The following is a 25788-nucleotide window of genomic DNA, read 5'->3' on the forward strand; positions in this document are numbered from 1 at the left end:
CATTTTTCTGCAGGTCCAAACACCAATGAGATTCTAATATATGTCAATATGAGTCTTCAAAGTAAGTATTGGGGATGGAGGATGTTTGAAAGAAAGGAGTCATTAAGAGCAAAAGAGGGAGGCAAGACGCAGGGGTATACGTCCTATAGACTCCGCCTGGGTCACTATGCTGCAGCAATTTAAGATCTTACAGCCGATGATCCCCCTCCCACTCCCCCCCCCTTCGCCTCCTTGATTTTCCGGGTCTGATTTTGTCATCAGAGTCGGTCTCCCAGCCCGCCACTACCTACTACTGACAATGCTTAACTTCTTTTGCTCGTGCTCTTTACTGGTTGGCCTCCTCTGTTCCCTCTCCATTCCCACAGTTCTCCCTTCACCTCCTCTCCTCTCCCCACCCTCCCACTCACACTCAGTCCTGTTCATTTTGATGTACCTCCCCTGGATTGTTTAGGAGTTCAGCTATTGGGGGACCATTATCCTTCTCCACAAAGACATGACATTTGCTATGTTCACACAGCACATGCCAGACTATGGTGGTGTGTCATACAACCTTAGTCATTGATTGATTGATTGATTGATAAAAATTTATATTGCGCAAGACAATAACCCGAAGGTATCAAGGCGCCTAACAATAACATCAGAAGTCTGAGTCAATCATCATTACACATAGGCCTGTAAGAAAAGGCGGGTTTTTAAAGCACCGCGAAAGGTCTGCAGGGAAGGCAGGGACCTAAGATCCAAAGGAAGATCATTCCACCACTTGGGGGCTAACGTGGAGAAAGCCCTGCCACCCCATTTAGCCTTTCGCACACGAGGGGCTGAGAGAAGCAATTTCCCGGAGGAACGCAAATTCCTTCCGGGGATGTAGTGGGAGATGATAGAGCCCACTCCAGAGTCACTGTTCCCTGCGATGGCTCTATATGTCATGCACAGGACCTTAAACCGTACTCGGTACTCCACAGGAAGCCAGTGCAACATTTTTCTGGCTAAAGTGGCCGAGGAACGTCTGGGAACATCCAGAACAAATCTGGCCACAGCATTCTGGACAACCTGCAAGCGCTGTAGGAGGGTCTTATTTAGCCCCGCATACAGCGCATTGCAGTAGTCCAGGCGTGAACCGATGAGCGCAACCGCTATTTGCTTTCTGGACTGCACAGAAAGATATTTCCTGATCCTTCGCAGGGTATGGATAAGGCCCCAACAGGTGGAGATGGTCCTACTCACCTGTCTGCCCATATCCAGGGCAGGATCTATCATCACCCCAAGATTTTTTGCAGATGTAGTGGGGGAGGGACATACACCTAGCGAGTCAGGCCACCAACTGGAGGACCAGATATTTTCGTTCCCACCAAACACCATCACCTCAGTCTTCTCCCCATTCAGTTTGAGGGAGTTCTGAATCATCCAGTGTCCGACCGCCTCCATACAAGATCTAAATTTGGAGACGGTCTGCACATCTGAATGGGAGAGAGAGACGAGTATTTGGGTGTCGTCAGCATAGGATACTACCTCCATCCCGAAAGTTCTTATTAGTCTGGCCAGTGGGGTCACATAGATGTTAAATAGGGTCGGGCTAAGAGCCGACCCTTGTGGGACCCCACAAAGCACAGGCCGGGATGGAGATAGAAACTCACCCATCTTGACTCTTTGTTCCCTCCCAGTCAGGAAGGAAGTCAGGAGATCTAAAGCTGCGCCTTTCACCCCCACATCCTCCAGACGAGATGAAAGAACTGAGGGTGAGAGGGTATCAAAGGCCGCAGTTAGGTCTAACAGGACCAGGAGGTTAGTCTGGCCACTGTCCACTGTCGTGCGGATGTTATCGAGCACGACAGTGAGGGCCGACTCGGTGCTATGATCCCTCCTGAATCCATGCTGAGAAGAGTCAAGACAACCCGAGCTTTCTACAAAAGCGGCGAGATGCTTATTCAGATGTGCCTCAAGCATCTTCGCAGGGGCGGGAAGCAGCGAGATTGGACGGAAGTTTTTCAGGACTTCCGGGTCAAGGGAGGCCTTCTTTAGCAGAGGTTTTACTACTGCTTTCTTCCATTCCAAGGGGAAGACACCATCTCTTATTGCTAGATTCATAATTTCCAGCAGCGGTGATAAGAAGGACTCCTTGCACTGCTTGATGATTTTCAGAGGGCAAGTATCCAGAGGGGAACCGGATTTGATCTTATTAAGCAGGGCTTCAAGATCCTGCGGTTCTAGTGGTGGAAAGGAGTCCAGGGTGCTTAGTGGAGGAGCATCGAGGATGGGCAGATTCTGCTGGGCCAGGGCATTAGAGACACTGATGCCCGCTCTTTGTTTCTCAAGAGCTAGGTGGATATCCAATATTTTTGTATGGAAGAATAGGGCAATCCTGTCGCATAAGTCCTGCGAAGGAATAACAGGGTCAGGAGTTTGTAGGTCGACTAACGCGTCGACAATTTTGAAAAGCTCCTTCGGGGAGGAGAGCGAGGTGGTCAGGGTTACAAAGTGATCTTGTTTAGCCTGCACAATCTCAGCCTTATATTTCCTGACAAGGAGTTTGTGGGCTTCTTTATTCTTGAAATCCCAGCTAGAGTGCCAGAGTCTCTCCTTCCTCCTCACTTCTTGCCTGAGGAGCCTGAGGGAGTCGGAGAACCATGGAGCAGAAGGTCTCTTCCTTGCTCGGCGTCTGGTCTGTAAGGGAGCTAGTTCATCCATAGCTTCGGTGACAGCCTGTTCAAAATGACCAACTGCGGTATGTACATTATCCATACCCGTGATAGAAAAGCTAGCAGCCCAAGGCGCAAAGGAGTGGCTACTGATATCCCTAAGGTTTCTAGACGTAACCATTGCATGATTCCCTTTATTACTTCCTTCCCTCATCAGGTATTCCAGATGGAATGGAACTGCGAGGTGGTCGGACCAAGATAAATGCACCGGATCCTTGATGGTAATACGATGGTCATTCGAAAAAATGCCATCTAACGTATGACCTGCCCGATGAGTCGCCCCACTGACTCGCTGCATAAGCCCACAGTAAGCCAGAGCTTCAATGAGTCCTGAGGTGTCAGAGACATCCTGTCGTTCTAAATGATAGTTAAAATCACCTAGGATGGAAAAATTTTCACGACCAAAGTATGGTTCCAAGGCCTGAAGAAATTTAAAAGTAAAATCAGTTCGTGGACCTGGTGGTCGATACAGTAGGATTCCAGTGCTTATGCATGGCTCTAATGAGTCAACTTCTCATCACTTAGTTCAGTTCTACAACGAGCACTAACCATATCTCCGTCCTCTGTGTTCTCTTCGAATCTAATGTGACTTCTCTCTTTATCCTTTGATTTATGAATTCTTAATGTGATCTTGGATTCAATTTACTGTTAATGTCATGCAACCACAAGATGCTCTTTACATCTTTATGTCTATTGTTGCCATGGTTATGATTTTAAGTATGCAAAACCCCAATAAAAATCTGTTTTTTTTTAAGAGCAAAACAGACAATATTGATGCAAAAACTGCACCCTGCTGCATCTGGCCAGTGCATGCCATACAACATGGCGTTCATGTAAATGGCAGCTTTGAAGGTGAGTCCAGAGACAGAGGTCAGCTGAGGATGCCGCGGGTGCATGGCTTTTGATTTATTACAGACGTCATTAAGCAGATGAGAAGTGAAGCAAGTCAATTTTACTGGAGCAAGTCAATTTTCTTGCATTAGTGGAAAATGCAGTACACGCAGGACGGAGATGCCGCAGTAGGACCATACCTGCCAACATGGTTCTCGCTACTCACTGATGGTCATGCTCTCTGCAATTGTGATTTTGGCACACTGGGCGTTTTTCTCTATAACTCCAAATAGATGTAGGTTAGGACACACTTCTGCAAAGAGATTTGACCTTACAGGGCGTGTCATTAACCATAAGAGATGGTGCAAATATTGGTTTGCGCACTTCCATTTGTTGATGATGTTGATGTATTGAGCACGCAGCTACCGAAAAGTGTCCCGGCGTGGTTCCTCCACTAGGGCGGAGGAGCGTCGCCCAACTGCTTTTTCGCACTGCGAGAAGCAGAAACATAAAATGGCGATAACAGAGGGGTGAACGGGGCTGCTCTGTGAGCTGGGCTGGGCAGGGGAGGAGTGGTGTGCCCACTCCTGAGTGCGCATGAGTGGTTTGGTCGGCCCTATGGGGCGACTAGGCTGGCCAAACCAGTCATGAACACTCTGCCCTTCTACAATGCATGCTGCAATGCAGCCTACATGGAGAAAATGGCCGGGCCATTAGCCCCTGACTGGGAGGCATCCTGACTAATCACAACTCTGCTTGCAGTGTTGTGATTGGCTTTGGGGTGGGAGCCTCGCTGCCTGCTTCCTGTTCCTGCCGGAGGAAAGAGAGCAGGAGCAGGAGCACAGACGACGCGGGACCCAGCTGGCGGGAAGGTAAGTTTAATATTTTTTTATTATTAAATTAACCCCCTGTGTGACCCCCCTCCCCGCGCGACCCCCGCCCACCCACCTGCGAGTCATGCCGACCGCAACTGGTAGTCACGTTTTTGCTGTTTATACACCCAATAAGTAGCTTGTGAGAATGACCTCTGTTGTGATTAGCACAGATGCTCAAATTACAGATTTCATCAGTTCCTATGAAATCAGCATCGAGGTGTCTACTTACTTATATGCTAGGGGTGGGATAGACACAAGTGGTGTGCACAATTTTCTTTTCAAAATGGGAATTCTTAATGGTCACTGCCTGTAAAGGTCCACTTATTATACTTAGGACTGTTTAGTTCCTTTATCCTTTTTTTGCTTTACAATTGTTATGTCAATGCAATCAAGTGCCACTAAAATGGTACACTCCACAATAGCTAACACCAGGTACCCCTATGGGACGTAAGTATAAAGTTGTGTGAGTTGGTTCTGTTTAAAGAGCTATTCTGAATTTCAAATGCATGGTTAGGACCAAAGAAACAAAACTATTTAACATGGGGATACACACAAATAAAGGAGAAGATTTAATTTTAAGTGGCTTAACTGCTTACCTTCCATCCCAGTGAAACTCAATTTGACAAAAAAACAGGGTTGGAATATTGGTACTTAACTATTGGGAAGGAAATAGAATTTTGACACACCACATACACAGGAAAATCATCTTATCTTCCCCTGCCTCACATTGTAGACATGTGTGACGTAAACTATATAAAAATAACTCTGTTTTCCAGTTCTGTCTCGATTACATGTTCCTACATACTCCTATCACATTCTGGGCCCAACGAAGGGAGGTGCGGTAATGAATCCCCACGCCTGTGCCTTTTCAGAGGCCAGCGTCTGGCTGCAACATTTATTTGTAGAAACCATGCACTATTAAAGATGAGCCAAGCAATAAGGCTCATATCAGTAGATTGCGCCAGATGCTGCTTGTTTGCTGACCCGGCCGCAAACACTTCTGTCTCGCACATTCTGTCTTGTGTGATATGGGTTCAACCTAACCGCACACACCGAACTGTTTTCTGAAAACATTTTATGTTTATGATACTTCCGTTGTTCCGTGGACAGAGGTTCACTCAGCATCCTCTATCTTTATAAAATAAGAGCGTAGACACCAAGCTCCTCTCTCTGAACCCTCGGCTGCACCTGATCTAGAGCGCCAACGTCCAGTATTGTCTTCCTCCAGGCTGCAACACTCACAGATATTAAAACTCAGACCATATCATCGTGAGCGAGTCGAAAATTGAGCCAAGGTATACTGAGCTGCTTAAGGACTGCATCCTGCATCTGTTGCCTTTTGTTTCCTGACAAAAAGGAGATGAATGAGTCACAAATTCATCCCTCCCCTAAATGCCTACAACACTTCTTGCTTAGAGGCAATGCTCCTCATGGACAGGAGTCTACGTATGGTTACCCTTACTAGAGAAAGTGTTCCTGTTCACTGATGGCCTGGAGCTGTGGGTACTAGAATTATAGATGGCTGAACTATATAAATAATAACATAGTATTCTTGTGATACGGTTTGTACAGTAGGAGTCAGCATCATCACAGCCTGGGATGTTGTAAAAAAGATGCTATGTGGGTTGCAGAGTTATGGCTTAGACTCCAGGTAACAGTATGATCATAGGATGTTCCAACAAGGGCACGTCGAGAAACGCTAGATGAAAACACTAGACAATTATATGATATTCAACTAAAGGTGCAGCGATGATCCATGGGATTCTGGACTGAACACTAGGTGTTAGCATCCTCACAAGCTGTTCTTGCAAAGATGCATCGAGAGCTGAGGAGTTATGTTTGAGCAATAGGTGTCAGTACTATATCAACAGAATTTAATCTATAATGGTATGTTATGTTATGTGTAATTGAAAAGCGTACTGTCATCCACAAGGGTATCCTGGCGTGGAGCAGGTGCGTGTATGCCTAGCCCTGCTTGTGGTAGGTTGGTTAATTAAAAACCCAGGTCTTCAGCTTTCACGCAGAATTCAACAAGAGAGGAGGAGGTCATGATGTGGAGAGGGAGGTCCGTCTATGCTTTAGGAGCGGTGTAAGAGAAGGCTTGTCCTCCTGAACTGTTTCTGTGTATGCATGGGATGTTGGTGAGTAGGAGGCCTGAGGAGCGAAGGTGTCTGGATGGTTAGTGGAAGTAGATGCGACTGTTCAGGAAGGTGGGGCATGAGTTGTGGAGTGCCTTAACTGTGTGTGTGAGAAGAGCTTGAATTGAGCATGTTTGTTAGGGTTATGGTTTAAACATATGTTAGAAGTAGTGAAAGTGGTCTCATTTCAATCAGTAAATATATCTATTTTGGGGCAAAGGAGTAAAAGCAAGTGGACAACCTACTGAGATGAATTTACCGAGGAAACCATAATGTCTCTAAGGTAAATGCAATCTTAGGCAATCCTTCAACCTCTTAATAACCGGGGAAAGACCATTTCAGAGCTATACTGCTGGGTAAAACAAGCATTTGCAATGCAATAGGTCGAGCATTTGTGAGAGTTTAAGCCATTTGCATTGTAAATGACAATGCCTTTTATTTATGTTTTAATCATTAATACATAAATAAAAGGCATTGTCACTCACAATGCCAATAGCTCAAACTCTTGTAAATGCAAGACCTATTCAAATAAGCGGCCGCCATTGTCCCAGGCTGTTTAGAAAGTGACACGCTGAATGATGCAGGCAAGCATGTTGTGTCTGCAGTAGGAGAAACTGTTTAAAGAAAATAGTGCTTACAGACTAAAAAGGACATACCGTGTAGCAACCGAAGTAAAAGGGCCAGTCCTCATGGGAGGCTACAAGTGAAGACAGAGCGGTACTAAGGAGGGACTAACACGCCTCTTAACGAATCAGAAGCCAGCATTTACGAAGGACAATGACACAAGCCAATGATAAATATGGGCGGAGAGTGGGCGGGGCTTCTAGTCCATACTCCAATACAGCATGCCTCGCAGAGCAGCGCATGCACTGGCCAGGCTCGACCTAAAAAGAAGTGATATCCCTTTCAAGAGAGACTGAACTGTCTCAGGCGTAGACATAAATGACTCATTCATAAGAATTCCTCGCTTAGATGGTAATAGCAAACTCTCATTGATGAGGTGGTCGGCTGGATAGGCACATCTATGATTCGTGCCCCTCCAAAGATATGTGCCTACCTACACTACTTCCCAACTCCAAAATTGGCCAATTCCAAGAATTCATCATAGGCCACCTATTCCCACCCTGGTAAGATGATGCTACCAGGGCGGACTCAACCTCATGTGGGACTATCATGAGGGAGTTCCTTGAAATTACTTGTCTGGATAAATATCTGGGATACAGGTATCTAAACTAAAAACACCTAGGGTAAACCACAAAGAATCCTTTATTAGGTAGGACCCCTGGTACATATAAAAATACTTTGAAAAGTATGTTTAGGGGGCGTTATTGGGTGCTGTATATATTGCGTGCCCCTTTGGGGCCAACATGTTATGCCTCTCCTAGCATAACTAAATTTCGAGCATCTGTCAGGGCTTATATTAGAATCACTATGGTAACCTATGTGATAAATCAAAGGAAAGGACCTTCCTCTCCTTGTGAGAACAAAAACATTTTACCTGATATAAGAACGGAGAGAGATAACAGTGTTAGGATATACAATTAATTAAGAATACATAAATCTCACAGGTATCTTGCAGAAAACTTTTAAAACATATTTAAAATACAATTGTGTAGGTAAAAGCATGCAGAGTTGATGTGTACTCCCAGCTACTTTACCTAATTTGGGAGACCTTGTGCCTCCTAGTTTGTTCAGGGGTGGGTGACCCCCTACTGTCTCACACTATGGGAAATATATCACCCATATAATTTCAACAATAGGGGTTTGCATATTGCGTTTTTTAGTTCTGGGTCCTCGTGGTGATGGAACCTTTCACACATTTTCGTCTTTTATATGCTCTGTTTAATGTCATTTTTGTCTTACTAAAGAAATACTATGTTATTATCAGCAGTCCTCATTAACAAATGCAGTGGTGTGGGCTACCAAAGAAAATGACCTTGCCAAACAAGGAAAACGGTTTTCAGTTTTGGTACAAAGCATAGATCACTTACTTCCTCAAGGAGATTTGCCCTCTGTATTCCTGCCCTGGCCCTGAAACAGCCGTCTGGTAGGAAGGTACAACGGAAATGACAGCCTTTTTATCTTAAGACATTGTTAACAGCTAGAAACATGAAGACCTTACGTCAAAGATCTGACTGACAACTAGCACTTCACCCATGGAAGGCACGTTACTGTTCACCCCGGCACGGATCTCCATTGTGCACATACAGAATTCCTTCTCACATGCTGCTCTCTAAATGGAGCAGCGGGGTGTACTCAGCGTACATGTAAAATTTCATTCCAAAACCTCAGGTTAAATCTGTCAAGATTTTTCGACCTAAACCAGAGATAGGGATAACCCCTGGGGAACTAAACAAGTAGGTTTCCTGAAAGAATCTAATATTTTTTATAAAATTAATGATCTGATCTATTTACATTAAATGACATCTGCTCACTGCTATCTTCAACAAGCTCAAATCTTTCATGAACAATTGACTTACCTCCCTTGTATTGTGACAACATGACAATCAATCATTTTACGAATCTAATACTGATCTCCCTTTATTAGCACCCCATAAAACCGGTGACTTTGACAGAGAATATTTCCCTGTCTCCATGACTCTTACACTCGTACACACACAACACATTTCAAACACTGCTCTCCAAGAAATCTCTTCACTTGGATTTTTCACAATCATGCTCTCACGTCATTGCCGTGACTACTATTGACACTACATGATAAATTGCTGAATGCTGCACCTACCTTCATCACCGGCAAAGACATTCCACCTACTATACTACCTCCATGAAACCTGTCCCCCAACCACATATTGCTTCGAAGAAGGATTACAAGAAAGAAGATGAGAACATTCTACAACCCAACAACCTGCTGTTTACTGCAGAGGGATTTCTTTTTATATTTTTCAGCCTCTGGAGCAGGGGAAGAGCTTCCCCAGCCGCCTAAGGCATTTTTTAAATTGTAATAACGATCGGTGCCCATGGTGCGCTGACGTAATTACATTGGAAGTGAAATGAGCCTCATTGGGGAAAAAAGGGTCTGTTTTTGGCAGAAAAATTTGCTGCATCCATGTTGTGTTTTGGGCTGTTTCCTGTCGCGTCGCTAGGTCTACCCACACAAGTGAGGTACCATTTTTATCGGGAGACTTGGGGGAATGCCGGCTGGAAGGAAGTTTGTGGCTCCCTGCAGATTCCTGAACTTTCCATCACAGAAATGTGAGGAAAATTTGTTTTTTAGTTAAAGTTTGAGGTTTGCAAGGGATTCTGGGATAAAACATGGTGAGAGCAACACACGTCAGCCCACCCTGGATAGGCCTAGGTCTCAACTTTGGTTTGGTTTTTCTCAGTGCCGGCTGGGGTCCAAAAGCTAGGGGAACACAGAATAGTAGAAAAAGTGTTATTACCAATTGTCTGTTCACAGTGAGGCTTAACCTGCTTGATCAGGATCAGAACCTCTGACCGGGGCCTCGGGAGGCCCTGGGGTGGAAGCCCCCTGGTTCGGAGTCCCATCCTCGGGCCCACCGTGAGGCAAAGCACCCAGGACAGCGTCCCACAGGCCCGAGGATGCCTCACCTGCATTACCAGGTCCAGGAGCTAGCTCTGACTGGGCCTCGGGCCCCACTGGGCCCCAGGGCAGGCGCCATCCTCCGGCCTGCTCCACCACTAATGGCCCGGGACGGGGGTCCATCAGGCCCAGGGAGGCCTCCCCTGCTTTGCCTGCGTGATAAGGTGCCCGCAGGCCAGGGTAGGAACTCCATCATGGCCCCTCTCACAACCTTGTGCCTGAGGCCCAGCTGGGGCTTCGAGATCTCGGGCGACAGGGTCCCCTGTGTCTAGCCATCTGGTCGCACACCATGCTTACCAATGGGGCGACCAGATGACGGGCTGCCCTGGAAGTCAAGATGAGGGCTCATTTGCTTCCTTGAGTCTAGCCAGGGCTACAGGAGGTTGGGTGCATTTGTGCTCTGTCACTCAGTGCGCACATATTACAAGAAAGGGGGGTAGCCTTCCTCCGGATTACTAGGGACAGGGTACCCTTACCCCCTTGTGGTCTGGCTGTTCTCAGCCAGCAACCAGATGCCACAGTACCTGGGGAGGGTACACCCCCATCCTGATCGCGATCCTCAGGCCTGCTGTGTGGGAGAGTGCCTGAGAGGGGGTCCGGTGGGCCCGGGGAGGCCTCCCCTGTACGGCAGGGTCTAGGAGCTTTGAACGGGTCACATCAGGCCCTGGGGCAGGCGCTCCTGCCCTAGGCTCCATCCTCAAGCCTGCCACACTGCAAGGGCCCAGAACTGGGGTCCATTGGACCTGGGGAGGCTTCCTCTGTTTAGCAGGCTTCAGGAGCTATGACCGGGGCCCTGTGGCCCTGCCAGGTCCTGGGGAGAACGCTCCCAGTCAGGCTCCGTCCTCTGCCTACCGCACCAGGAAGGGCCTGGCACAGAGGTCTATCAGGCCCTGGAAGGCCTCCTCCACTTAAGCTGTATGTTAGGATGCCTGCGGGCCCCGGGTCGAAGGTCCGTCAGGGCCCCCCTTACAGCCCCATGCGTGAGGATTAGCTAGGGCTCCATGCACCCGGGCCGCAGATTTCCCGTACCCTCCAAGTACAAGTGGAAGTCCTTTTGTTAAGGTACAGTTCAACCAGATGACAGTCCTTCGAGCTTAGCCATCTGGTTGTGCGCAATGCTTTTCAATGCCGCATCCAGATGACCAGGCTGCCCTGGAAAACCCGATGAGGACTAATTTACTTCCTTGAGCCCATCCAGGGCTTTAGGAGGTTAGGTGCGTTCTCGCCTTCGGTCTCCTCTGTCACTCGGTGCGCCCAGATTAGAAGGGTGTATTCTTCCTCAAGATTACTAGGGACGGGGTTCTCTGGACTCCCTTGTGGTCCACCGGTACTCAGCCAGGTGTTGCCAGGACCCGGGCCGCCCCCCCGGTCCCCCAGGGGCCTGAGTCTGCACCTGCCGCCCAGCCATGTTTGATAGGCCTTTCCACCGAGCCAACCTTACCCGAGATCAGGTAGGGACACAAAGTCGGCCAGCGACATATACTTTGATCAATTGGGTATGCTTGGTTTGTTTAGGGATGGACTGCTCGGATGTTGTTTGAAGCAAAGAGCTTCCACCCTACCAGAGACCGTCCGACTTGAGGGCTTGCCATCTGTGAAGACACTACCCACCAGTGCGAAGGTCGAGCAGCCTTAGCAGCTTGTGCCTACCCAGTGGTCTGACCAGAGTGTAAGGGGGATGGGTGGCGCCAGGTCCCGGATGCTGCCCGGTGGTCCGGGTTCACGTGCGCCACGCCGTCACCCTCCTCCGCCTAGTATTTGCGCAGCAGTTCACAACGACCGTTCTATGGGGATTCCTTAGCCACCCAGTCCGACATCCCTGTGTCTCACAAATGCTGGCTCTCCCTTCTGTGGAGACAGCTGGGCCTGCTGGGGACCAGGTGGCTGCTCCTGCTCCCCAACAGGCACCTGAGGAGGGAAAACGTTTGTCGGGATGGACAAACATATTTGGAATGAGCACACTTTAAATCCTTTAACAAGGATCATCTGGAGGGCAAGTCTGGTGCCAGCAGCCGCAGTAATTCCAGCTCTAATAGCGTATATTAAAGTTGCTGCAGCTGAAAAGAGCTCGTAGCTGGATCTTGGGATGGAGCTGGTGGTCCACCATGAGGCAAGCTACCACCTTCCCAGCCCCTGCCTCTCGGCACCCCCTTTAGGTTCTTGAACTGAGTGTTCTGGGGGTACAAAGTGTTTACTTTGAAAATATTAGACTGTTCAAAGCAGGTCAGTCGCCTGAATACTTTAGCTAGGTATAATGGAATAGGACTCTGGTTTTATTTTGTTGGTTTTCGGAACTAGGGCAATGATTAAGAGGGACGTCCAGGGGCATTCATACTGTGCCACTAGAGGGGAAATTCTTGGACAGGTGCAAGATGTACCACAGCTAAAGCATTTGTCAAGAATGTTTCATTAATCAAGAATGAAAGTCAGAGGTTCGAAAATGATCAGATACCGCCGTAGTTCTGACCATAAACGATGCAGACTAGTGATCCGGCTGTGTTATCCCCATAATTAGCCAAGCAGCTCCTGGCAAACCGAAGTGTTTGGGTTCCGGGGGGAGTATGGTTGCAAAGCTGAAACTTACAGGAATTGATGGAAGGGCACCACCAGGAGTGGAGCATATGACTTAATTTGACTCAACACAGGAAACATCACCAGTCCCAGACACAGAAAGGATTATCAGATTGAGAGCTATTTCTCAATTATGTGGGTGGTGGTGCATGCCCATTCTTAGTTGGTGAAGTGATTTGTCTAGTTAATACTGATAACAAACGAGACCCCTCCATGCTAACTAGTTACGCGACCCCCAGTGGGCAGCATCCTATTTCTTAAAGGTACAAGTGGCGTTCAGCAACACAAGATTGAGCAATAACAGGTCTGTGGTGCTCTTACATGTCCGGGGTTGCACATGCGCTACACTGAACAGATCAGCATGTGTCTACCCTTCGCCGATAGGTGAGAGTAACCTGCTGAACCCCGTTTGTGATAGGGATTGGGGATTGTAATTATTTCCAATGAACAAGGAATTCCCAGTTGCTTGCATTGATTAAGTCCCTGCCCTTTGTACATACCGCCGTCGCTACTACTGATTGGATGCTTTAGTGAGGTCCTCAGATCGGCCCCGCCAGGGTCAGCAACGGCCCTGGCGGAGTGCTGAGAAGATTATCAAACTTTACTATCTAGAGAAAGTAAAAGTTGTAACAAGGTTTCCATAGGTCAACCGACCACATGGCAATTTTTTTCAATCTACCCAATGGGCACAACAATGACCAGCCATTATCACCTCCGCCTCCGACCAAAGAATGGCCCTGGCGGAACCTCAGGTCTGAGGTGTTAACAGATCTGCTGGACAACAGCTATGAAAACTAGATTAAGTCAGCCATAAATCAATTGGCCCCAGAAAGAACTGTCAAACAATGTAGGAATAAACCCACCTCCCCATGGTATAACCTTAAGTTGAAAACATTAAAAAAGCTTAGAACACGTATAGAGGGTGGACTACAGTACGATGGCCAAAATGAATTATAACCAAGCACTAACTGACTACAAAGCAGCTATCATTATCTCCAAAAAGAACTTCTACACTAGAAAAATAGAGGGGGCCAGAAATTCTGCTAGAGAACTCTCCAACAGGGCAACGGCTTTGCCCCGATCAAGTACTCTGTGATAAAATGTCCACTTTCTTCCAGTCAAAGGTTCAAATAACATATCAAGAACTGGATAGCCAGAGAACTGGCCCTCCCTCTCCTCAGGCGACTCCAACGGAAGACGTAACTTCTATCACCAGCCCATCTGACCAGTTTCTCCCCCTTGACAATCAATAAGGTAAATGACCTTTTAATGGCAATCAAGTCTGGCTCCCCAATGGACCCATGCTCGCTGGACATCATTCATGGTGTCTCGAATAAAGTCAGTGTCCTACTTGGCCCCCTCCTGAACTTAGGGGCTTATTATCAAGCCCGGGCGATAAAATTATCACTGCTTTATCGGCAGAAAACTGCCAATAAAGCGGCGATAATAGGCTTGATAATATGCTCTATGGAATTCCAATCGAAGCCCATGTTAGATGTCTTCACATCTAACATGGGCTTCGATTAGAATTCCATAGAGCATATTATCAAGCCCATTATCGCCGCTTTATCGGCAGTTTTCTGCCGATAAAGCAGCGATAATTTTATCGCCCAGGCTTGATAATATGCCCCAATGTTATTAACACTGGTGTCTTCCCGACCTCCTGATAGAAAGCTTGTATCCGACCCATCTTACAGAAACCTTCCCTTGATCCTTTTGAAGTAACAAACTACCGCCCAATTTTGTGTCTGCCCCTAGCAGTCAAAGTCCTCGAAAAAGCCATTAATTCAGAGCTCACAGAATACCTAGACACTAACAACCTCTTAGGCTCAACCAACATGGCTTTCGATCTGGCTACTCCACGGAGTCTGCATTAGTCATGGCCACTGAGGAAATACGATGGCAAATTGACTGGGGTGGCGGGGCTATCCTGATCCTATTTGACCTATCAGACGTGTTCGATACGGTTAATCATACTGTACTTAAGCGATGGCTGGAGGCAGTTGGAATTGGAGTCACTGCACTCACACTTCTCACCTCTTTCCTCTCAGCTTAGAACAGAGGGTGTGCTGGAACACCCTAGAATCTGGAACATTTTATCTTCCTGGGGGAGTGCCACATGGGTCACAACTCTCTCCAATGTTGTTTAACATATATGTATCCCCATTGGCCAAACTAATCAGGGACCATGTTTTCTCTCTAGTATAGTATGCTGATGATACTCAAATTATTATCTCCATTTCATCAATGGCAGATTCGGTGGCAGACAGATTTCATAGCTGTCCTGGCCACAACATGAAATGGATGCATAAGAACTATTTAAAATTAAACACAAACAAGACCGAAGTCATGGAATTTGGAAATGGTCCTCCTATCTGGACCCAATCATGGTGGCCAGCAGTGGCAGGAGTCTGTCCTGTCCCTGCTACCAAAGTGAGAAACCTTGGTTTCTTATGTGATTCCCAGCTCAACTTCTCAGGGCAGATCAATCAGTTAACATCAGCCTGTTACTTCCTTTTAAAAATGCTATGCAAAATCCTACCTTTTCTACCTATGGAGCTGAGGACAACGGTTGTGGTGGCTCTTATTCTTTCTGGCCTAGATTATTGTAACACCCTGTACCTAGGTGTTGACAAACGACAGCTGTCTGAACTTCAACCCTACAGAACGCGGCTGCACGTACCCTGCTAAACATACCATAATACAGTCATATTTTTGGTGCCATTAGAAGTCTGCATTGACTTCCAGTTAAATAAAAAACAGAATTTAAGGCACTTTTCCTGGCTCATAAAGCCCTATATGGGGATGGGGGCCTTAACAACTACCACAACCTATTTCAATGGCATGCCCCCCCCACCGGATGTTAAGATCTGCCAATAAAGCTCTGGTCTATGTCCCTTGAGTTAAGAAGACCAAATGGGAGGAAGATGTCTCTCTTTTCTGTCATCTAAGCTCTGGAATTAACTTCCACTCAATATTAGGCTTTTATCATCCAGGTCCCAGTTTAGGAGCCAGGTTAAAACCTGGCTTTTCCCTCCCCAATAGCGATCAAGCGCCTCCTGACTTATGCTTCTTCGTGCTTCCTCCAGTGCCAAGATGCTTCAGCATTTGTGCACCTTATAAGCCTCTTACTTACTTACTTAACCTGCGGAAGGATCATTAAGGGCAGAGCGTCCCGGGCGACTCATGGCGCCGGCCCGAAACCTTCGGCATGCCTCTCAGATGGAACACACACCTGTGGGTGCAGGGCCCGGTCCTGCCCTGATGCGCCCTGGCTGGTGGAGCGCTCCGCGGCCGTAAGGGCACTTGGCCAGGACCAGGCCTCGGGTCGGGATTCTCCACCCGGGGAGTACCTGACAGGCATACCTGTAAGGGACTGGTGGATGAGGGGACGGGTGCACCCCACACCCTGGCTCTTCGGGGAGCGGCAGGAATGGAAAGCCCTTCAGAGACTGAACCCATGCTCAACCAGCATGAAACTGAATAACTGTGCCTCCTCGGGCTGGGACCACCCAAAGGGCTGGATGAGAATGAGCAAGGGCCATCAGGGAAACCCTGCTCCTTTTGGCGGGGGTCGTGCGGAAGGGGGAACCTCCCAGCTCCTCTCTTCCAGGGACTCTCATCAGGGCAAGGGGTGGGCCAATCCCAGCTCACCGTCATGGCTCGTGGCCACCGCCTAGGACGGGGAGGAGCCCAGTGGTGAATGGCTGATTTGCAGGTGGGGTGAACCTCCCTTGTTGCCAGCTACCTGGTTTGTCCTGGTCCTGTGTGGCTGGGCTAAGGGTTTGAAGACTTGTGTGGACCCTCATGGTCCTACGGGAAAGGCCGGCCATGGGGCTGCCTGACTCTGCCACTCTGGGAGCCCTCCTCGCCCATGGGGTCAGGAGGCTCACAGGCCAAGCACCTGGAAACCATCTTCAAATTGTGCTAAATCATTTGTAGACAATCTGATTCTGATTTAGGGTTTCGTAAGTAGCAGAGCAGCTACCTCGCGGTGATCTATTGAAAGTCATCCCCATAGCCAAGCTTTTGTCTCTGTCTGTAGGTGACCACAGACCCCTTTCTCTACACTTGGGGGTGGGTCTCTCTACCAACAGGCTGACGGGAGGGACACAGAAGGGGTTTATGGGCCTGTGGGAGGCTGCCTCCACCACGTGCGTACCGACACGGGGGCCTCTCACCATGTGCCGCCGGGTGCAAGGACTGGGGTATGATCCCTTGTGAGTCAGCAGGGTGACCAGATGGCTGGACCAGGATCCTCTACTCCTGCACAAGTTGCTGGGAGGCAAGCAGCTCCAGGAAGCACCCTACCGAGCACCGGACTCTGAGTGCAAGGCCACTCTTGTCATCGGACTACCGTGTGACTAAGTCCTGGGTCTGGTCGTCCCAGACCATCTGGTCGCTGGGTCAACCTGGGCCATCTGGTCACCATGTTCTGCGACCAGATGGCCCAAAACCTGTCCACCCCCAGGTTTCTGTAAGCCCCGTGGGGGCTTACTAGTCTAAGGAAATGTGCTTCCCAGGCAGGCACATGGGAGAGGGGGTGGGGTGGGCAGGACTTAACCCTCCTTGGCTCCCCAGCCACAAATAGCAGCGAAAGGGTTAAGATTAATTCCAGCAGTTGAAACAATACTGCATACATGCAGCTCAGTTCTTTCTAAAGCACGCAGAATTACTGCCATACCAGCGAACCATGATCCAGAGCCGCTGTTTATAACTGAAGCATGGTTCTGAGAGGTATTTAATCATAAGTAAACAAACACGATCTCGTACAGCCTCTCCCTTAAATGGCTGCAAATTATCTTTCCTTTCTCCAAAAAAAGCCCACTCACATTGTCTCATGTATGGTCTTCCAGGTAATAATCAAGTCTTTATTGAAAATTTGATTAACTATGCAACTAAGCATCTGCTGACAGACAACAATTACCTATTTTAAAGGACTTCAATCTCCACTACACTGACACAATAGACATCTCGTTTTTAGCTCTATGGGCTTTTCATTTCAACAATAACATAATAAAATTCTCTCAAAAGATATCATCATTGCATCCGCTAAGCACATCATACCTAATTCAGCTCAGTGTCCAATGATTACTTGTTTTCGTTCTCGAACACAATCCCTAACAAAATCCTTAAAATCAACCATAGACAAATTCCACTTGCATCTTGTAACATTAGGATTGACACTACCTTACCGGTACTCAACATGCAAATGATACTTACAAAATTAACAATTGCAACTTACCCCCTCCCCATCATCGGCGAATTTACAAAAAAGAAAATAACTAAACCCAAAGCAGTGAAAGGATAGTTCCCTTCAGTGAGAGAGATAGAGAAAAACGTTTGCTATCCCTAGAACTTAAATTGAAGAAACATCCTCTGCTCTACTGCCAACACCTTGAAAAGTATGAGGAAGAGATATAAAGCAAATCTAATGGATATTCAAATTAACAGAGAATCACATTAACAGAGCAAAAAAATCTCCCAAGAAACGCCTTGAATTCATTAAAGCACAAACCTATTCTCACAAAAATATTGCTCCTCTGCCCAATGGCCCATACAATGAAGAAGAAAAGTGTGTCACTCTGACTAAATACATAATACGTAAAAGTGACAAAAATTCAACTCTAAAATGCAAACTGATAGGTAAACTTACTTCAAGTCACTCCATCTTGACCCGTTCGGAAAAAAGTGATTCTCCAGCACAAATGACAAGTAACACATTGGATCCTATCCCTCCTAATGTGGTAAAATCAATGTGGTCATCCCTTCCTTCTTCATTGGAGGAATATCTTAAATTCCTCAATGGCTAAAAAGAGAGGTTCCTGCATCCCGGAGAGTAGGCATTATCCGGCCTATTCTCAAAAACTGTAATGCAGATTTTTTTTAACTACTACAGCAAAAATTACCTCACTCGGGTTCGGAACTGGATGACCCTGAGGAAATGGAAACCAAATCCAAGAAAACAGTCATTTTTATTAGCATCTCTAATCTTAATTACGTTAAAGTAATCTCTTGGCAAGACAATCTTCACCAATAACGTCTATGTTCTGAATGGAATGAATACATATCTCCAAATCCATATTCTGTACCCGTGTGTGTCAAGCTTAACTTAAACAGTAAGAAGTGTATATTGTTTCACAATTGGATTATAGATATAGTGATCGAGTGTGCTTTGGTGCAGTGTGGTTAATCTTCCCTCTGGACCTTATAGGTCTCGAGATCAATTTTTACCCTGGTGGGTGGGTATCAAGAAGCCATTTGAAGCACCTCTTACCATTTGAATCTAAAAATTGCTTATAGACTTAGAATGTTATAGTATGTGCAGACCATATAGCAAACCCACATCTTGTCTCCTTATATTATGTCAACAGCAAAGTTGTTGTTGAAAGCATGTTTCACTCGATGAGAAGATTAAAATCTGTTAAACCATTGAAACGTAAGGAGGATTTTAAATAAGCTGTCCAGGTTCTACACATTTCTGTGTGCATTATGTGTAAGGTCCCGAGACTCAATACCTAAATATCTCCCAACTGTGAATACTTTTGCAACGATTTATGAAAACCTTATATATCTTTGAAAACATCTATTGCCTATTTCGAGCCCTGCACACTGGGGTCTTTATCACGAAATGCAGTGTCATGTTCTGCCTCTGGTGAAGCATCGGTACAACATCCTCCTTTACTCTTCATAATGTAAGAACTAATTGCTGTATAAATGTATCTTTATGTGTATAGCACGCTGACATGCATTTGGACTGTGTTTGCGTTATAGAAAATGTAAATAATCACCTCAGAAGGTAATGGGAAAACTGAACTAGGGCAGGTAAGGTTATTAAGTTGACCACGTATGACATCAAATGTTTTACAAGGCTGCCCACACTGCTGGATTTTGGAGGATTTCTCGTTTGCTTTTTAATAGGTCACAAACATAACTCTTGTTTGTGACTAGCATTTAATAGAAATATTATCGCAGAAGCACCAAGTTAACTCGTTGAGTGCTCATGACGGCTCCCGGCCATCATGAGTCACAGTAGGCATGTGCTCAAGACGGCCGGCAGCTGTCCGAACGTTGCCGCTCCGCCCACGTGGTACTAATTCCCCGCCTGTGCAAGAGAATTAATCAGTGGGCGGAGTTCCGACGGCTCCCGTCCGTCATGAGCACACACCCACCGTGATTTCTGACAGCCGGGAGCCGTCCTGAGTACGGGAGCGCCACGCCTAACCCCGCCCCCACTCGCACCACGGCGGAATATGCCCCGCAGCATAGGGGGTTAATGAAAGATAAGGGATACACAACCACGAAATTCCACTTTATTCCTCTTTTAATCGGTTTAGAGTCAGTGCACAGGCTACATGGGCCAGATCACATGAAGTTTTCATTGGGGCCAACATACAAAACATTTGGTAACTATTTTACTGCTTAGATAATGTGGGATGGAGGAGTCCTATGTTATATGAACATCTTAGCACCCAGACAAAAGTATTACCAAGCACCAGCAAAAATATGGCCCATCTAATGCTTATAGAAATACAAATTGTGGTACTTTCGAAACTGATTTTCCCCCAAACTCAGATTCATTATTGATGAGTTTTTCTCATCCTTTCAAATCTAATAAAATACTTCAGTATTATAAACTGCAGACTGTACTCCACTTCCTTAGACAAACTCAGCAAAAGCCTTGCGTAAGGGCATTCGTTTCATTCGTGCAGCACAGCACAATTCATAAAATCTACACCTAGAGTTCAAATTTTGGTATAACCTCTGCTGATAAAATCAAAACCAATCCACCCAAGGGTGGACTGATCTGCAGTGCAATCTGAAGATCGCGTGAGATGCTGGTAATTAAGTCAGTCAGGTCTGAGATGGTGCCTTAACCATGTCAGTGTTACTTGCCTATCAAAATAACCATGTTAATCTAAAAAGCAGCACGGCTGTCACGAGCACTGATATATAGCACAACATGTAATGTGCCACTGGGTCACAGGGGCTTAAGAGCCCACCTGCACTGCAGATATGACGTCCTTTACTGCCCAATCAGGGGCTAGGCGCCATTTTCTTTGCTTACTTTGCACCCTTGCTTTGCCTCTACCGGCTCTTCCCTTGCAACCTACCTACAACTGAAACTCAGAGAGTAGCATATCCTTTAGACAAAGAAAGCACGATACAAGCTCATCCATCGCCCTGCCCCACCCTTGCCTCTCTAACCACATGATTTCAGGCCTGATTGGCTGCAATACCAGTCACACACCACGTTACCAAAAGAATTTCATGCAACGCCTTTCCCAGCTGAACCCCAGCATTTTAGCCTCCAACGAAATGCTCTGCAATCCCTGTCACACCCGATTATACTTTGTTCTGTGAATAAATAAATAAATCCCTATCACCCATTAAGGTTTCAAGGCGCTGGGGGCCCTTGGAGAGATTTTGGGCCATATGTATGAAGCCAAATTGAGTTTGCAAACGCCGAAATTCACAGAATTTTGGCGTTTGCGAATGTAATTTGGACAAATGGTATGCATCAAGGAAATCTGCTTTAAAAATAAGGAATCGCAAAATATGCGGTTCCTTATCTTGCGATTGCATTTAAGGAATCGCTAATTTTGCGATCCCTTAAATGCAATGTAAGAAGCTAAAAAAATTAGCAAATTGGCCTTAAGGAATCGCAAATTATCACCAACTTCTAGTTGGTGGTAAGTTGCGAATTCCTTTCAAAATGCATATTGTTTCATTTTTCCAAGTGCCATGTGACGCACATACATGCCCTTAGGGCATGTATGTGCGCCACATGTGCACCCATGCAGATTTCAGGGGTGCAACAGGGTGTCCTTTGGACACCCCTGCACCCTTGAAAATATTCACAATTTGCGATTAGCAAATTGCGAATCGCACATTTTCCCTTCATTCCTATGGGCCTCCTGGCCCATAGAAATGAATGGGAAATGATTCCTTAATTGCGATTAGCAATTTGCTAATCGCAATTAAGAATTTAAGAAATCGCAAAAAAGAAGCGCATTTCTACATACATACCATTTTGCGATTTCTAAATAGCGATTCCTTAAAATTCGCTATTTAGGAATCGCAAAACGGAATGTTGATACATATGGCCCTAAGTGAGCTATTGCACAGAGTCACATGGTGCTGAGCTGAGCTGCGGGCGGCGATTGAACCATAAGCCCTGGAGTCAGCCGCTGTGGCTGCTGAGCCACACCTCTCCAAATTAACAGAATGCTGTAGCCACTGCTGTGAAGTGTGGTCAACCCTTCAGGGAACCCCAATCCTTTAGGGGCCCCCATTCAGCCTAAGGCAAATCAATATCTGTGAGATATAGGGGACTCAGGGACCTCTCATCACAATCTGCAGGGGGACCCCATCATTTTGCTTTACGCCACTGTTAGCGCCTGCATCACCTCCAAGCACCGATGGATGAGTGAGTAATCTTGTGCAACACTACTCACCGTGGAGAAAGCCGGCTCTCAATATGTTTTTTAAAATAGATATGCACCTGTACACAGTAGTGGTCAAGGACTGTTGGAGTCAAATGCTATCTGATGGATCTGTGTGTTCTACATGTGTGTTTATATGAAAATGGAATGAAAGAAGGAAAATGATTCCTTAATTTAAAAGAGGGAAAGTGTGATAAAACAAGGATTAGGGGTGGGATACTCTGGTCAGGAATGTGCAACCAAGTGTGGGATAAAAAATACAATTCTGCACATTTTAAATCTGTAGAGAGGGGAATACTGGAGATAGAGGGACAACCTAATCTGGCTCTAATTTGCTCTCCTGTCAGGGAAGCTGTAGGAGGAACAGAGGTTGAAAATGACATGCCTCAGGTTCACTTACAGGTAACTGATGGAGTGGTCTTGACTGGAGGTTGTATTCAATTAGTGAATGAGAACTCGCTCGTGTGATTTATGGATTTTTAAATTCTTTTTCACCTCATCATTCCTTCATTTCAGCAAATAGGTTGACATTAGTACAAAAAATTAATTCACAAATTAGTTTCAATATAGCCGCAGCATTACATTTCAATTCTTGAATAGTTTTTGCACGGACATAAGATACTTGATTTCATTGTTCAATAAGTGCAAGTCACCACACCTTTTTCATAGATAAGCTAGACTTCACATTGCATCAGTATCCTTCACATAGTGCCAAGTTAGATTTAAAGCTAAACTAGATTCGTAGCATGTTAGATATTCTTAATCTTGATCTGGAATTCGACGTGCTTCCTTATATGGATAACCCTTGTTTGAACCTCAAGAGGTATGCTAATGTTCATAAACACCCAATTGTATTAGTGCATGGGAATATGCATGTGCTGCCCACATGAGTCTATTTTAAAATGAGTGGTGGTAGCCAAAGCTGTGACAATGGTTTTGAGCAGCTGTGCTCATTGGACGAAATGAGGTGATTTATAGTTAACAATATGGTAGTGTAGTAGCTGGCACTCTGTTCAAACATATTCACTTTGTTACGGTATCAAACGTGTGGTGATTGCTATGGCCCTATGTCTGTGTGTACTGTAGACAGCCACCGGATAACACAGGAGACAGGACAGTTAATGTGCAGTGATATTGCTAATTGTGATTGCTGCAGTCCAAGGACCTTATGAGATATATAGATTAGGTCGGTTGCTATTGTTGTGGCTTTGTCTAATTGAGTGTCTTTGGCTGACAGGACTATTCTACACTTTTCTACCCCTCAATAAAACTTTAGTAGTAACTGTACTTACAGTAATGTTCATAGTTCATAAATAACTATAACATGAACACAACTTCTTACCAATCTACAACTGCATTCTAATCTGTTGATAATTTAGGGCAGCAAATGATGCTGTTATCGTCTGATAGGGGAACTTTCTGTTCTATTGTGCTCACTTGCTTATTCCATGACTAAGACTAGTCCTATCCTTTGTACCTGTGTAGACACAGCATCCACCCTGCCACCACCCCAGAGTGCCTGCACACTTACCGGACACTCGGTCGATGCTGTACATACGCTCCAGCTTTTTTCGACGCCACCCTGACTCGCTGGATTGGTGCTGCTCCAGGTCAAAGGACCGCTGGGTGGGCATTGCTGATCTGGTACATGTTGGGCAGTCTTTAGAGTTCTGGCGACTGCCAGCCCAGCTCTTAGGAGGCCTTGTGATGTTGTGCGAGCTCCCAGAACTCTGCAAGGGCTGCGCCAGCTGGTGCTGGTGATGCTGGTGGTTGTGGTGATGATGATGATGGTGGTGATGGTGGGGATGGTGGTGTTGATTGGGGTCCTGCTGGTGCTCCTCTCTGCCTCCCTTAATCACCACTAGCTCCATGCTCTCATTCTCGTGATCCGACAGCAGAGGTCTCTCGCCAGAGATGGTGTAGACTCGAGCCTGAGACCCCTCACTCGGGATCAAAGTCTCACTGTGTTCCTCTGAGAAACTCCTCTCAAACTTGCTGTCCGAGATGAGTGAGAGCCTGCGCTTGTTCTGGGCGGCTTGCTGCATTTCAGGGGAGTCCTCTTGGCCAATGTAGGAGTCAGCTAACAGGTGATCTGAAACAGAGGTGACATGCTCGGTTTTTATCTCTGTTCCCTTGGATGGAAGACCCTATGATGTGCTTTGGGAATGGAAACCCTTTTTTCATGTGTCTGCTGGTTTAGAGATTACAAACAATTATTAATGTATGGTCTAGTGCTCTCCCCAATAGTTACATTTAAGATACTTCAGTCTGCACACTCCAAAAAGTAACAGGTGTATTACCTTGCCCACACTAGTGCATATTGATTGATATCGGTGACACAGATAGATAACATTTTTAATTTGTAGCCAACATAAATCACAAATCTATCAGCCCCACAACACCAATAAACTCCACCTCAGCATCTACTGGGACATTTCAAGGCATGTGATGTGAGCGGAAGTCTAAGGTGATAGTGCTAAGCTCAGAGGTGCTCAATACTGATCTGGTTAGAGGGGGAGGGGTGGATCCATGCTAGATCTTATCTTGTTTTTCATATCCTGAAAATCTGCGCTAAATACATTTACTTGGACCTATGTCATATGTGCTTGGTCTAAACCAATGACGCTTGGTGTGGTCTTGGAAGAGGAGAAGGGTACGGAAGAAGAAGGAAACAGAGGTATGAAGGCTGAAGCTTATAAGTGGAAATGCAATAGGTGACTTCCCTCAAGAGAATGGAATCAGTGGCAGGAGGAGTATAATGTGTGGGGCATAAGGAAATTACATAAAGCAGGAAAATACATGTGGAGAGGAACCAAGCAAGGATTTGCAGGTTGTTACAAAAGCATGTGTAATATGCAATACACACGCCCCAAACATATCAGCCCATAACGGCTCTTAAAGCCTGGGACTGAGTAGATACTGACTGCTGTGGAACATAGCTGCAAAGGGAGAGACTGAGGAAACCAACCAATTGAATGAAGACCACACCGAACCTATGCTATCCATAGTTGACCTCCCTCGAGATAAGGCCATGCTCCACCTCCTCGGAGAAGACAGGCTTTTTCAAGTTTATAATGTGACGCATCAGACAGGTATCATGGAAACACAGCCCCCCCCCCCAACTCATTCCTTCTAACATTTACCAACTAAATGATAAAATTAATGGAGCAAGTGAGTTTGGTCTTCTACTTTCTATCTGTTCCCTTTCTTTCATCTTGCACAAGTTCTTGTCGCCATCAGCATTAGGGAGGAACTATACAGAACTCGGAAGGAAAATGGAACTTCTCGGAAATTAGTGGCAATCTGGTAGTTACAGGACGTCAGACTTTCAAAACACTGAGATACATTTAGAGGTGGGCTGAACAGAGCCGTCTAAAGGTGAGCACTGTAAAGGCACTTACACACAAACACAAATATGGAAGCTTACATAGCCAATGTCTGGCAGGAATTGATTCTGAAATAACTCCCTGCAACAGAAGAAGTGTGCCATAAAGAGGTCTACAGAAAAGATTTACCATTGGAAATCTGATGTTGACACTAGTACTACATTGAGCATCTGCCATTTCGGCATTTGGAATGGCTGCTTCCAATGTACAAGAACAGGATCATGTCTGTAGCATCAATTCAGGGTTAGAATCTGAAAGGGTCTGACTCTCACCGGTGGTACTG

General features: G+C 46.2%; 1 protein-coding gene and 1 pseudogene across 2 annotated transcripts in view; one reads left to right on the forward strand and one right to left on the reverse strand.

Annotated features, from left to right (window-relative positions):
* Positions 1-25788, reverse strand: part of NSMF (NMDA receptor synaptonuclear signaling and neuronal migration factor) — a 226443-nt gene that overhangs the window by 132307 nt on the left and 68348 nt on the right. For both annotated transcript variants that reach the window (XM_078642103.1, XM_078642104.1), the window contains exon 3: positions 23651-24211. In XM_078642103.1, coding sequence (XP_078498229.1) covers positions 23651-24211 — 561 coding nt within the window. The remainder of the gene's footprint in view (positions 1-23650; positions 24212-25788) is intronic.
* On the forward strand, positions 11956-13332 carry LOC144757158 (18S ribosomal RNA; annotated as a pseudogene).

Source organism: Lissotriton helveticus, chromosome 5_1, assembly GCF_964261635.1.
Source record: "Lissotriton helveticus chromosome 5_1, aLisHel1.1, whole genome shotgun sequence".
NCBI lineage: Eukaryota > Metazoa > Chordata > Amphibia > Caudata > Salamandridae > Lissotriton > Lissotriton helveticus.